The sequence below is a fragment of the Aptenodytes patagonicus genome, chromosome Z (assembly GCF_965638725.1).
Source record: "Aptenodytes patagonicus chromosome Z, bAptPat1.pri.cur, whole genome shotgun sequence".
Lineage (NCBI taxonomy): Eukaryota > Metazoa > Chordata > Aves > Sphenisciformes > Spheniscidae > Aptenodytes > Aptenodytes patagonicus.
In genome coordinates this window covers 45,926,105-45,940,683 of record NC_134982.1, presented here as the reverse complement: position 1 = coordinate 45,940,683, position 14,579 = coordinate 45,926,105, and the positions used below count along the sequence as shown (strand labels likewise).

The following is a 14,579-nucleotide window of genomic DNA, read 5'->3' as shown; positions in this document are numbered from 1 at the left end:
TCCCACCTTGAAAGCTGTCTCTCAAGAGGAGGAAAGTGCTCTAACTTTTAGCCTGAGACTGACTCTTTAGAAGACATCACTCTTTGGGATTTTGTTACTCAGTAGCGAAAGTACCAATTTACTGATACAGTGATAGAATTTCATGCTAAATTGATCACAATCAACTTTTTAATTTTCTCTTAAACACATACACTTCTAATACTTTGCAATGGAGCTTGATACACTGTATTCAGAAATGGTTATCTGTAGACAAGTCAAAATATGGCTTAAGTAGATAACAAAAAAGAAACTCCATTTGCTACTCACAGCAGACATACTCCTTCAACTTCTGTGAAAACTGCAGTACAATCTGCGTACAGTTTCACCTAGCTCGAAGTCTCACCTCCTTCCACAGACCAACATAGGCTAAATACACAAGAATCTTTTCCAGCATGACTGTCAGTGATTGCGGTGTTTAATGCTAGCGGACAATGGAACTTAGACCAGATAGGAAGTAAACATAAATGTTAATTATCTTGCTGGAGATGAGAAACCAGATGACATCTGGAGCTGGCACTATTGTAAACAGGAAAAAGGTATGAGAGCTACTTAGTTTAGAGGTTTATAAATACCAGATATACACATCAGGAGGAGGTTGGCAGGTTAAGAAAGGACAAGTGCAGCTGTGTAATAATAAGCGAGTGAGAGGGACGGAAAGAGAGCATATGTGAATTTATTTCTGGGAAAACCATTTTTGTCTGAGACAATTTTAATTACGATCTTTATTGGTCAGATGCTCAGTGTGGTAGGAGAAATCTGCCTTGGTTTATACACTGCCACAGTTTACCTGATTCTCTTTGCTAAAGCAATAAAAACACAAAGACTGTGACCACTGTGGCAATGTGGCAGAATGCAGAGCATCAGCCCCACAGACTTCCCCAGAGCACCATAGCAAAGTCTTGAGCCGCATCCTGCAAGCATTTATGCACAAACTGAACTTCATGTACTGTGATTAATTTCCCTGACACCACGTGGGTTTCATTGCAGCACAAAAAAACAAAAACAGACTTACGTATTTTTAGGATCAGGACCTACTTAGCACTAGTCAGCCGTGATTTAATGCGTCTGTACTTAATGTGCAGTGTACTAAATGTGAGAGAATTCTGTGTTTTGGTACAGTTTGGGTTTTTCGTCAGAACAGCATGTATATTGTTTCAACATTAATGCTGAAAGTTAAATACTCTGCAGTCACTGATGTTTATTTAAACAATTATAATGTTGTCTAATGCAGCTGGGAACAGATGTACAGTAGCCTAATATTTAAAAGCATGGCCTTTTATGTAACATTAGAGAGCTCTAGTGGGCATGTTGCCCATTTCTGATTCCCTAGCGGCTTCTATTCTTCACAGGAATTAATGTTCTAATCAGAATGCATCTGTATAACATTTTATTTGTGCTGATCAAGTATCAGCAATTCAGTGATTACCTTATGCATCCCACTTCATATGCTAGGCCAGATTATTCAAATATGCTCTGGTAGAAGAGATAATGGGGCATTTCTAATCACAAAATAGTGCCACACAAAAAAGCTATGGTAAGAGCGAACATCAGGGATGTACAATAAAAAGGCAGAAAAAGACCTTCTGTTGCGTTGCAGGAACATCCTTCTATGGATTGTGCTTAGTGCAACAATCTACATGTAGATGAGCATTAATATTCACAAGATACGTAGGTAGTCCAGCATCAGTATTTGCAACCTTAGAAGTCATGTATACACGTTTGCATGCATGACCTCATGCACAGGTCAAGAAAGATTCCTATTATGGCATTTAAGCTTTGCAAAGTTGGAGGCAAAGGTTTCTGACCTTGGCAGTAAGCCCCTAGACTACAGTTTGTGCTGTGAAGCGATATCATTCAGGGTAGGATACAGACAGGATGTAGCATCCCTTAGTTGCAAGCCCAATGCTCACCAGCTATGCTGCAAATCTCTAGAGTGACTTCCCAGAGAAACAGTTCAGACTTCCAGTAACACTTCAGAAAGGTATGTACATTCACACAAAAACAAAAAAAGAGGAAAAAAGAGGCAGGAACAACCTTCTCTGAAACTTAAAGACCTTAATGTACTGATGAAAAATAGTAAGCAGTGAAGTTGCTATTAATCACAATATCCTGTAGGTATTTTTTCAGTTATCTGATGCAATGCTAATCAGTGCTTCAAGAATCAACATTTCACATGTCGAATTCTAAAACTGTTACTAGGATTGAAGAGTAGCATCTGAAGTTAGGGATACTCTTTTTTAACTATTCATAGTTAATTATGTTTAACTCTTCATATTCTTTCACATTTCACCTGCTTCTAACTGAACATGAAAGGATTGGTATGTGACATTTATTGTCCATCATGCAACCTTCTGCTCTACTTTTAAATATTTAACATCTTTTCCAGCTGTAGAGGTTGAATTATACAATAAAATTAAAAGAACTAAAGTTGTAACCCTTATCATTCTTATAACTTTACAAATACTCAGATTTCAAAGTTAGGTTATGTTCATTGCCAATATGATCAATTTAAAAGCAGCGCGTATGTAACAATACTGACTTCTGCTTCTGACCCGGGATTTGTTTTCTCCCAAGAACACATTCAGTGCACAGGACTGGCCAAAGACCACTGAAATCAATGGAAAGGCTACTAGTGACTTTGATGGAATATGGATCGGATTTGAGTGTAACTGCTGACTTCATTGATTCATCACAAGAGCTGAATTTGGCTTTGACAGACGTAAAGCGGTTCATTCCATATACCTTTAACAAATTGCATACATTTTAACCCCACCCTTACACTGCCAGGAATTTTGTGCCGCTAGCTCTGTTAAGAAGCCCCAGCACTTCACAGGTAAAATGAATGACTGAAACACATACAGTTGTTTGTACTTACAGGTGTCTGGCTTGAGCTGACTGTTGGTAATTCCAAAATACTGAGGATTTTCAATAACAGGAATCTTTGTCATCCCAATGATGACTGCATCAGGACCCCCCTCAGAAGAAGACGGAGTGTTACTGCCATTTGAGATGTGGTGGAGGGGACTGGCTGAATCGTCGTCATTGCTGATAACTGAAGAAGGACCTAGAGTTAGAAACAAAGATTTTCCTGTAACTCAGCATATGGTTCCCTTCCCTCAGATGATTCCTTTTTTTTTTGGGGGGGGGTGGGGGGGGTGGGGTGGGACGACACCAGTTTGTCCTCCATCCCCATAGTGAACAGCTCTCTTTGTGTGCCTTGTTGACCTTAACCTCAGGATTTTTATGTCTGGGTGCAGATGGAGAACAGTGGGTTTTTTCCATTAGGAGTTGGAATGTGAAGCAAATTTTTGCACTGGTAGATCGCCTAGACTAAGTATGTCAGGGTCCAGCATAGTCTGTCACTGGGAAAGATCTCCAAATTTGTTGAACTCCTTCTGTCATTCTCAGAAATAAGCTATGAAATACACGCATTAAGTTTTTTACTTTATGCCTACTTGGATCACACAGCAATAATTGCCACAAATCCAGGGAATGCCTGCCCTCCCTTTGAGGTAGCATTATAACAAGACAAGAGATACAGAGGACATGGGCTCATCCTGATGTGGGAAGCTGGTAATTTCTAAAAGACAACATGGTTAAGAGCCAAAATCCAGGGGGCAATTTGAACAGTCACAGAAGGTGCGGAGCAGATGCTGAGAAGAGTAGTGGGAAAGACACATCCCACCCCACTGCAAAATCTGGGGTCACTGCTCAAATCTGGGCTCATCCAGCCCAGGGGAACTTCCCACTGGCTCCCCCATCCATACCTGAGTCTAGTCACCTTCCAGAAAGAGGTTTATTTTGATCAGTAATTCAGTGACAGTTTTTGTTTTGGTTTCATTCTGTGCTTTTTATTTTTAACGAAAGTGCCATGGAGATAAAACCTTGTAAATGGGTAAAAGAAATCCTGCTTAGCACAGTGTCCCACTTCTGTGAGCTGCAGGGGCCTTTGATCTAACAGCGAGATCAGCGCAGGTAACATTTGAACTCTTGCCATCTAACCCTGCTATTTAAATTCCACATTACATCTTCCAGCTTACATCCAGTATCCAAAGAAAACCAGAATCACCATTTAGCAGCAACAACGTTTTGCCTAATCTCCCCACTGAAAAGCCAGCAGAGATCACACATGTCACATTTTACTTCATTCTCCATCACGTTAACCAGGGTTTTTGGGGTGGTATTCACATCTTCTAATTGTAACAATCAAAAGACAATGCTAGAAGCAGATGGAAAAACTCGCCCTCTGGAAGTGCCTATCCTGGAACGGCATCCTCAGACAACACCTGCGTTTAGCCTGTGGGCAGCAGTCACAGGAGGGGCGAATGTCCCCCCAAAGAAGGGGGCAGCAGGGAGGACCTTGAGGACAACGAAAAGCTGTGTTTACTCCAAGTCACCAGCCACCCCACTGCAAAATGTTGGAGCATCAGATTGAGTTTTAGGTTGGACAGAAGGAACAGTGCAGAGGCAAGACAGAGCTGAGTAACCCGCCACATAGATGGTATTTGTGTCCGCAGGAGAGAATGGGGGATGCAGAGAGAGAGAGAGAATGGGGACCAGCAGCAGATCCTGCAGGCACATCATTGAGGACGTAAGATGGGCAGGATCCACCATAGCACACACACAATTAAGGAACAAGATGAGAACTAGGACAGTCCCAGACACAGCAGCCAAGAAAGGGCAGCTTTAAAGAAAAGAAACTCTTACTCTTTTATGGTTCACTGTATCATTAACAAAAACACTTTATCATTACATGGCATGGCTCACAGGAATAAAACTTAAATAATTTGGCATGTGGCTATTCAACCTTACCTTTAGAGACTCAAGTGTACTCCCACCCCTGTCCTGCTTTCCTTTCTCCCCGGTTGGTTTAATGGTGCATGAGGGAAATGTTCTCATAGTTTGAAAAAGTACTTCCCCCCATAGCCTGAAACATTAGAGGTAATTTTTCAAATACCTTGCACTTCACTGGAAAGTCACTGTTGACAAATGTAAGTGAAGCCTAGATCTCTGCAATTTATCAAGTGAAATACTAATACCAAGGCTGGTTTTGTCATTACTGATCACCCAGATCCTCAAAAGATTGATTCTACTAGGAAAGCTGCCAGGATTAACAGTTTTTGGTGAAGATTTCTCTAATGAAGTGCAGAGCCTAAAACTGTGGGAAAGGGTCCCTCAGATGGCACACAAGATACGTAAAGTCACAACACATTTTTCAGGTGCATGACAGTTGTGTGCAGCGGCATTAGAGTGCAAACCCATTTAAAACCACATTCAAATTTTTCTAGACATCATCCTTACATCTCTAAACTTCGTGAATGTCAAGCTAATGGCTCCAAAAAGCAGGCTGACACACATTTTCTTGGGAAAATAAAGTCCTTTTACACTAATATAGCTTTAGTGTGAGGGTCAAATCCCTTCTCTTACAGCAAATGGGCAAATTCTATTGTAAATCTATTTACTCAATTAAGCTAATTGGTAAAAACTAGTCTTTTGTGTGGTACAAAGCAGGCTCCAAGTATATTCAGCTCTCTGATGTAGGTGAGAAAAACCTGGAAAATGAGGTGATTTCCAAAGCAACTCCTGGCAGTATGAAACAGTTTAAGAAAAATTCAACTCTGGGAACTTTGTGCTGTGTCACTTAGTGATCCCTCTCACTTACTAGCAAGTAATCAGCTCATGCAACGGTCTTTGGAAGTAGTTGTTTGGGTTCAAAAATCCTATTTCCTGTGTATTTCTTCTCTATTAAGACAATGAGAACTCAACAGATGAAAATTTTTGTGTATCAGAAGCAGTTGAGCTCACATCCCTTTGCTGGGACCTTTTTGTCAACGTGAGCAAACTGGTATATGAACTATTTCCGTGCTTGCTTATTTGCCAGACTATCCACTTACCATAAAGTTACATTTCATTTTTTGAATGCGCTAAGCCACATTACAATTACAGGCCAGCATTGCAGCTGGCTATGACTGATATTCTAGTAATGCAAAACCATTTTCCGGGATGCAAGATGAGGCCATCACCTGCGCTGACAAGAAGCTAGAGCTGCCCTTTTCCGAATATGCACTAAGCTCAAATTGAAGGGTAATTTCTTAAAGCGCCTTAACGTGTGGTTTCATCCAGATGAAATGGGGTCACTGAATTACTTGTCATAGAATCATAGAATAGTTTGGGTTGGAAGGGACCTTTAAAGGTCATCTAGTCCAACCCCCCTGCCGTGGGCAGGGACATCTTCAACTAGGTCAGGTTGCTCAGAGCCCCATCCAACCTGACCTTGAATGCTTCCAGGGATGGGGCATCCACCACCTCTCTGGGCAACCTCTTCCAGTGCTTCACCACCCTCAGCATAAAAAAAAATTCTTCCTTATATCTAGCCTAAATCTGCCCCCCTTTAGTTTAAAGCCACTTGTCAAAGGCAGAATGAGTATGATAATTACCCTCAGTCACCTGTTACCAATTCTGGTTTTTATAAAATCTGCTGTTAGTTTCACACCTGAAATCTGAAAATTTTAGACAAAACGTCATTGGTGGGAGTGAAAATCATGGGTTGTCAATAGCCATTAGCTATTGCCAATAGCTGACTCACAGTCAGTTTGAGCTTTTAAGAAAACTCCAGAGGCCTTCTCCACCTTTAAATGTGCTGCCCAACAACTTCCTGATTTCATTTTTAGACTGTATTTATTATCTTAAGAAGATAGAAGCCAGAGCCAGATGAGAAATGGTAGCCTGCCTTGAAGAAGAAACATGAGAGCTATACACTGCAGGGCTGAATTTCTCCTCTCTTCAATGTTGAGCTAAAAATGTGTCCATTCTGCATCACCTAGGCCCAAGAAAAATCCCTTCTGTATACAAAAAACAGCAGCTCTCTGAAAAAGTGGTGATATGTAAGAAAACCAATTATATTTGAAACTGACAAGCTATAATAAAGCCACATACCTCCCACACCTAGGTTGTGAATTATCTTCGGCACACGGTATGGGGACAGGCAGAAACAGCAAACTTCTCTTACTTCACATCCCACAGAAAACTGGAGACAACCAAACCTGCTGGGGTGGGGTCATGGTTTACCTTTGCTAGTGCCAGCACCCCTCCCTGAAATATAACCCACTTCTGTGCTACCTCTTGAACAGCATCTCCGCACTGTCCTTGACCTTGGTGGTGCCAACAAATGTGAGCTTCCCTAGGTTTAGAAAAAAATTTTAATAAAACTATTTTCAAGGTGTGCTGCTATTTCTGGCCAGGAGAAGGAGTTTCATGGTTATAAAATATAGACTTTCCTGCTGCTCCTATTGCCATCAGAGTTAATGCAGTTTTAACATGCATGTTACCAAGACCTATCTACGCTGCTATTTGTTGGGGCTACGTTTTGCTTTGCATTGTTTCAGACTTCTGCTAATACTTAGGTAGCTGGCTGTGGCAACACATCTGACTACCGGCTGCCACTGGAATAATCCACATGACTTTCCTGTGTATCAAAGTACAGAAAGAGTCCCAAAGTGAATAATAGCATAACTCAGCTAAGCAAGCTCAGGCAAAAAATAGAAAGGAGAGGCTCTCAAATGCAGAATCAGAAAGAACATATGGGTTTTGTTTGCACCTGGCATGGCCTTGCAAGCACATATACTCAGACTTTAGTTTAGATGGTCACAAATGAGCATTGTGTCCATCTACTTCTCCCTCCACCTACTGTGTCAAAGATATGAGCAACCTACTCTGCATGTTTGCTCTCCAAGCTTTAACAAGATCTCTTGGAGGCTACAATATCCTGCATCCTCCTCGCAACACACTTCTGTGCGTCACACATCACTCCAACTATCCCTGAAGTCACTACTAATGGCTCAGGCACACTGGGAAACAATAGAAGTAATAATTATCAAAAAATCAGTTGATTTTAGCTTTGTGGTTGGAGCTGTATAGTTACAAGGATGAATCTGCTTAGTCAAGTGTTACGAGGCAGCTCAGGTAAAGAGGACTGTTTATAGAGATGATTTTGTCCTGTGATGCCTTAATAACCATGGCTGCTTCCACGAAAAATGACGTTGACTGCTAGGAAGATTTCTCAACTGACCTTGTGCTAGCATTGGCTCTTCTTACTTCCTCTGGGAACAGGGACCAGCCTGTGCCGGGGACATGGTAATAGCACACCATTAAGTCAAAAGCAGGACAATGAGTGCATGCCACATCAGTCAGCATCACCTCTGCTGAATTTCGAGGCCATACTGAATCTTCTCTCTTTTTCCTTTTGGGGGTGTGTGTATTTTTTCACTAGTTAAATACCTTGTTCTGAAAAAGCAATTACACAAGATTTCTTTTCCCGTGAGACTTCCATATTTGCTGTAGATTCTAAGTCCTTTTCTGCATGATTAAAAGCTAAGTTTTATGCTTCAGCAAAAGCAGATACTCAATTTTTCCTGTTGTCAAGCTAGGATCCAACTTTCTTACCAGAACAGACATCTTTTTAGCTTAACTCTTGAATTGCTATCTTATTTTTCACTCCCTCTGGAAGACAACTCATCAATCATGGCTTGGCACACTTTTTTTCTGACTTAAGGTGCTATAAGCTTTACTTTGAATATTCCTTTGCATTCCTAAGTTCAACAACTGTATGCAACTGTGATATCAAATCATGTTTATGCAATTCTATTAGACTGGGTAAGAGAGACCAGCATAATAGAAAGTAATGCAATTATAGAAACATTATTTTATATTATTGGTCTCTTAAAATGCTGCATGCTGAAAACAGGGAATTGAATTAAAAGGCATAAATAGAACACAAGGAAAAAAATTCAAAGCCGGCTGAATAATCTTCCCAAAGAGAAACCAGTTTAGTCTCACTTTGCTTGATGGAACTATTCAGAGTAAAGTCAGATTCTTCTGCAAATCTAGAGTGGGCTTATTAAAATGATGGGCTTTGCTTTGCAGCTGCTGATGCTTTTAATGAGGGAAAGCTCAAGGCAAGGTGCTCCTATGCTTTCTCAGCAGTTCAGCTGTGCAGAGCAATAGCATTTCTTGCCTCTCCCCACCTTCCAACCGACCCTTCTTGTCTCATATCCCCACCCCTGCCATCTCCCCAGAAAACAGCCATTAGTCTTAGCCTCAGTGAAGTCATCTCAGTAGTCACTGTCACACTCAGTTGTGAAACAAGTATTATGGGATTAATCCTCCTTTGTTTGTGGTGGAGAAAACACAAGAATACGATCACCCCAAGCAACATTATACCGAAGTCCATCCTGCTGAAGCACACTGCTCTTCACAGCTCAAACAGTGCATGTCCTTCTATCCCAGTGCAGCACACTGAGCCAAAAACCACATTGTAGACATTAAGTCTGTGACTCAGAAAACTGAGACTTGCCAGGTTTGGGTGTTTAGAGGATAAATAATTTCACATCTTCTGACAGGTATCATTAATCTGTTTAACTGATTTGCACCCACCAGTGCTTGTTTAAGCTTGTACTCTGTTGCTTCTTGATATATGAGATAAGAAAAACTTTCTGACACTACCCAAGAAGTTCGGTTCCCATCCAAGAGCATGCTCCCAGCAAGTCAGGGGAACCAGAACAGAGAGCTGGAGAACTTCCCCGCACCCAGCAGACAAATGCCTCTGCTCCCTGTCAGCATGCACTTCTAACAATCTCTGAATAACAGAAGAAAGGGGGCTTCTTGGAGACCTCTTGCAGGAGTAAGTGGCTGAAAATAAAGGTTTAAACTCAAGAAGCAGCCCTTAGGATTCTGTTCGCTTACAATCATTGCAAAACAAAGTGGAGACATTTGTTTGAAAATCATGATGAAACCACACCACTTTGACATAACATTTCATTTGGGTAATCAAGAATCCAAGGTGGTTTGCTTTTGTTTTCATGTGAAAAATCAATGTTTTGTCTTTCCTCATTTGTTGCAGTTTCACAAGAAGACTAAATTGCATTGTTATCACTGTATCACTTTCATACAGAGCAAATAAGTTACAGTGCCAGATTGTTTTCTTTCCTACGTAGAATAATTTAAGTAATGCATACCTTTGAGTCTAATGAAATAATAGGTATGTTATTCAGCTTTACAGTACCAAATTCTCAGTTTTGCTAGGTGTCAAAAGGTCAGTCACGCTGGCTTAAATGCCTTTCCCCTCAAACGCATGTTCCTCTTGCTGGAAAATTTATTTCAAATGCCTAACTCCTCTAGAGAGCAACAAACACGCAATCTGGGTAATTTCCACTGAAATGACTGCGCACAGATTTTAGCCACTCAAGTATTTCATCACGCCTTTTTGTTGTGGCTTTGAATCTAAGAGACACAGCTGCATATTTGTTTGCTTCGATTTTATTCTGGAGCATGATTGTGAAAGAATCTCAGGCAGTTCCTTTCAGCTGCCTTTCTTCTCACAACCTCGCCTATACTCTCCTGTATGCACGCATTCACACAAGCCTAGAGCATTCCAGAGGTCACAGTTTCTGCAAGGCAGGTTTCCAAATAGGAAGGACTCCCTAGGATAACCTAGGGGACCCCTTCATAACGTAAGTCACTCCCCAAAAGCCATGCAACCTACAGGATGCAGGGGCAAAGACACAGGTGTCTAGGTCTGGGACAGACTGGCAAGGCAGTTCACCCAAGAAACCTCCTTTGCAGCAGTGCAAAACCCTGTAGGAAAAAGGATGAGGTCTCTAATACATGCTGGTTTTGATAGTACTGCCTGTGCAGGACGAAAGGTGTGTGACCCAGCTCTGCCCAGCCTCACTCCAGGGCCAGCTCCCCCCAGGGATGCCATCAGCAAAGCCTCAGCCTGCAGCACAAAGGTTGCTGATTTCTTTCTCCTTTCAGCCAGAATGGGAGGCATTTGTATAACAGATCTCCCCAACACAATCTGGTACACATCTTCAAACTCTTAAGCACCATAACCAATAAATCCTTACAGTTCGTCCTTGGTAAGGTACATGCTACTATTATTCCCAATTTGGAGGCAACAGGAGGAGCTTTGCACAGCTCACTGATTTGCCCAGCGCTGCAGGTGGGATCTTTGTCAAAGTCAGGACCAGGACCTGGGAGGGACTGCCAGCCCCAGCTGTCAAACCACGGAGCCATTTGGGACTTACAGCCCTCCTTCAGCTGTAGGATAAATGGTGGCTATACAGCTGCCCACTGCTTTATGGACATGTTTGCAGTATCTGCAGCTCAGATGATGTGTCCTATCATAAAGAATGAGGAATTTATGGCCTCTCATTATTGGTAGTCAAATGAAATACAGACCTGAGACAAAAATCTAGCAGGGATGTAGTGTATTCATCAATACGAGTATGTGAGCCAGAGAAGTAACGATACAAGGCAGCAGAAAATGTGAAACAAGGAAAGAAAAAATGATTTATCTTTTTTAATATAGATCACCAAGACCATTCATTATAGCCACCTGCAGGTCTGGATATCTCAGAAACATGGGTAAAATTACAATCCTTCAAAAATACTACAATGAAAAATCACCTCAATAAGAAAAAAGATCAGCTGGAATGCACTTGTTGGCATCAAGCAAAAAAGAATAATTCACCCAAAATTAAATCCTTGTTGCCTTTCATTTAATTTAAAAACTATTTAATTAACAATTGTTTCCCTCCATACTTCTCATAAATAACCTAAGTGTTAGCATTCCCATTCCTAGGGCTGGGAATGAGGTCCTCTGTTGCCTAGAAGATAAATACAATGTGTACAGAAGCAATACAAGTTTCCCCATGCTGCTTTGGCAGTCAGTCTTTATCTGAGAGAACAGCAAAGCTATTTGGAGTAGTCAACTTGAGTAATTTTCCAAATTCTGTTTAGTTAGGTATGGTTAGATGATATGGCAGATATGCTAGACTGTGGAGAAATGCTCCCTGATACCAAACTTGTATTTGTTGCTTGTCTGCTTTTTTTAAAAAAAAAAGCATTACTAATGAAACTATTTCCCTTCTTTAAACCCCCTCTGATTATTTCTTGGGAGCAGAGATACTATCTACAGGCCTCTCCCATCCAAGCAAATCAGCTGAAAACATGATATGGAAAAACCTAGAAATACTCAGAGACCTGAGGAAAAACTGAAGAATTGGGATTTCTTTTATCCTAAACAGAGGTCTGAGGAGGTACACGAGGATAGCCTTCCAATGGAAAAGAACAATCTTTATTTCATGCCTATGCTGGATAGGAATTAAAAGTTGCATGACAAAAGTGCATCAAGAAAGACTGAGGCAAAATGTTAGGAAAACATCCTCAGGCACTGGAATTGCTCATACAAGACTCAGAAATCTCCACTTCTGGAGATCTTCAAGCCACATCAGAAAAATATCTGTTGGAAAAGATACAGGTATAGTTGATACAGGCTTAGGACAGGGAAGAATGTCCCAGGTCCCCTTTCAGCCCTAATCTTCCATAATGACAAAAAGGTAGACCTTGAGTGGTCTTATGGAAAACACTTTGAGTTCTTCAAATGTTGATTTATGTCTATTCAGAACTGAATGAGGCCTGTAGCTCAACAAATACATAGCATGTATCAATAAAGTACATACATTTCAATGCATTAGCAGGTTATTTTCCAGGCTGCAGAATCAAGATAGGTTTAGTCAGCTGAGAAGCACACCAGTGATGTACAAATCCACAGTCTACAGTGGGTTATTCTACTAGAACATAGGTTATTTAATTGCGTTCTTTACATACAATTTATTTCAGTGGGTTTTTCCCCCTTAATTGTTTCTGAACAGTTTTCATTAGTGGAAGTGTTAACTACATGACACTATAACACAAAGTCTTGTATAATTTCTTCCTTTTTGTGAGTGGAAGATTCTTATGGGCCCCCAAAACTGCACAAATTATGAAGTCAACACTGTCCTACATTGAAATATACCTCTCAATTTGTTCTCAACAAGCATTCCAGCATAATAGCTTCCAATTCATTTTTCATTTACAGCCGCACTAGCTAACCTTAAATGTGACAATCTGCAAAGAAGCAAAACTAAATGATTACACACAATCAACCCAAACATCATGCTCAAATTGTAAACAACATCTGCAGAAATCTGGTTTTGCTGTTTACTCAGCTCTCACTGAAGATGATGTTGCAGGCCAACTAAAGCTTTCTTGCACTTGCACTGACTTGCTCCTCCTCATCTCCAGACATTCCCCGTCCTTGAAAACAGGTTTTAAGAACAAAATTCAAAGGCCCACCTACATCTGAAGAGGAGGGCATGGGAAGATGGTGAACTAACACTCCACCATCTATTTCTTGTCAAGTAGTTCACTCTCTCCTTGGTTGAACAGGCTTTTGATCCTGATGGCCGAAATTTTGCATGTGCTTGGGAGGCAGCATCTGGCCTTTGGAAGAGGGCTGCTGGAAAGGCAGGAGGCTTCAGCACAGAAGACAGGCTGTCCAAAACTGGCCCTCAGTGAACGCAAAGCAAGCGATAGCTTACTTTCCTTCCAAAGCATCAATGCCTCACATTTTATTCCAATTTATATTAGATTACTTAGCAACGGTGAAACTGATTCCTTTTGTGTCTCTGCCACAGCAGCCATTTCAGTGGCTTTCTCTACAGCTCCCGTCCCTAGAGCACTCAGCAACTATACACCTCCCTGGCCTTCAAACAAAGACCACAGCCCCTGCTCAGAAAAACTTGCTGGCTAGCAAGAGACTGGCCAGAACACCTTCTGGGAAGATTTTTGGTGCTCAGCAATCATGTGTCACTAGAAATTCTTGTGATCCCCAGGTGAAGCATCTGCCATGTTCTTCAATGTGGAATAGCCTTAGCAACAGACTCACTCTACCATCTGGTGGTTTTGTGCACCTCTAAGAAATCAGAAAGAAAAGAAAAGCAATCGCTTTCCATTAATCACTTTCCATTTCCATGGTTATAGACTTCTGGATTATGCTCAATTAGATCTTTTGGGACATTGTTTAAAAAACAGTTCACCTTTGGAGATGGGAGGGAGCTGAACAGACTGTTCGGAGCAATATCCCTGCCAATACTGCTTCAGATCAAAGATGCAGAATTACCTCCAAAGAACACCCTTCTTTCCCCAAGCACAATTCCTAAGGTAGTGAAGTCTTACATACGCAAAACCCTCCTCAAATGCAGATCTAAAAATTACTGCAGGGGAGCAAATGACACTCATGGATAGAAAGGCAACATGTCAAATTTCTGTCCCAGCAACATCACTCACAAGCTATGGGATTAGCTGCACAAATTGACTTGCCTCTAGATGTTGATCCTCTACTGCCATTTACAGACACCTCCTCCTCCCTGCCACATGATGACTCTATCTGCTGGAGATTTCTCCTGTCACCTCTCTCCTGTCAGCTTTCCTTGAAATTGCCTCTGTGGCAAGCAGGAAAATGACCCACAGTCAAAGCTATTTGCACCATACCAGCTAGCTCAGCCATCCCAGAGGTGGTCACACTACAAACCAAGCTCTGACAGTTTTGCTACAGCAGATTTGAAAATGGACGCATTAATTGTGAAACCGGTCACAAAACCGGTCACAAAACCACAATGAGGTTTTGCGAAAATATTGGAAGCATCACTGTTTCTGTT

The 14,579-nt window shown here is 41.3% G+C and overlaps 1 protein-coding gene across 2 annotated transcripts in view; it reads right to left on the bottom strand.

The window, feature by feature from the left end:
• Positions 1-14,579, bottom strand: part of NTRK2 (neurotrophic receptor tyrosine kinase 2) — a 204,989-nt gene that overhangs the window by 81,046 nt on the left and 109,364 nt on the right. For both annotated transcript variants that reach the window (XM_076362357.1, XM_076362358.1), the window contains one exon: positions 2,915-3,103. In XM_076362357.1, coding sequence (XP_076218472.1) covers positions 2,915-3,103 — 189 coding nt within the window. The remainder of the gene's footprint in view (positions 1-2,914; positions 3,104-14,579) is intronic.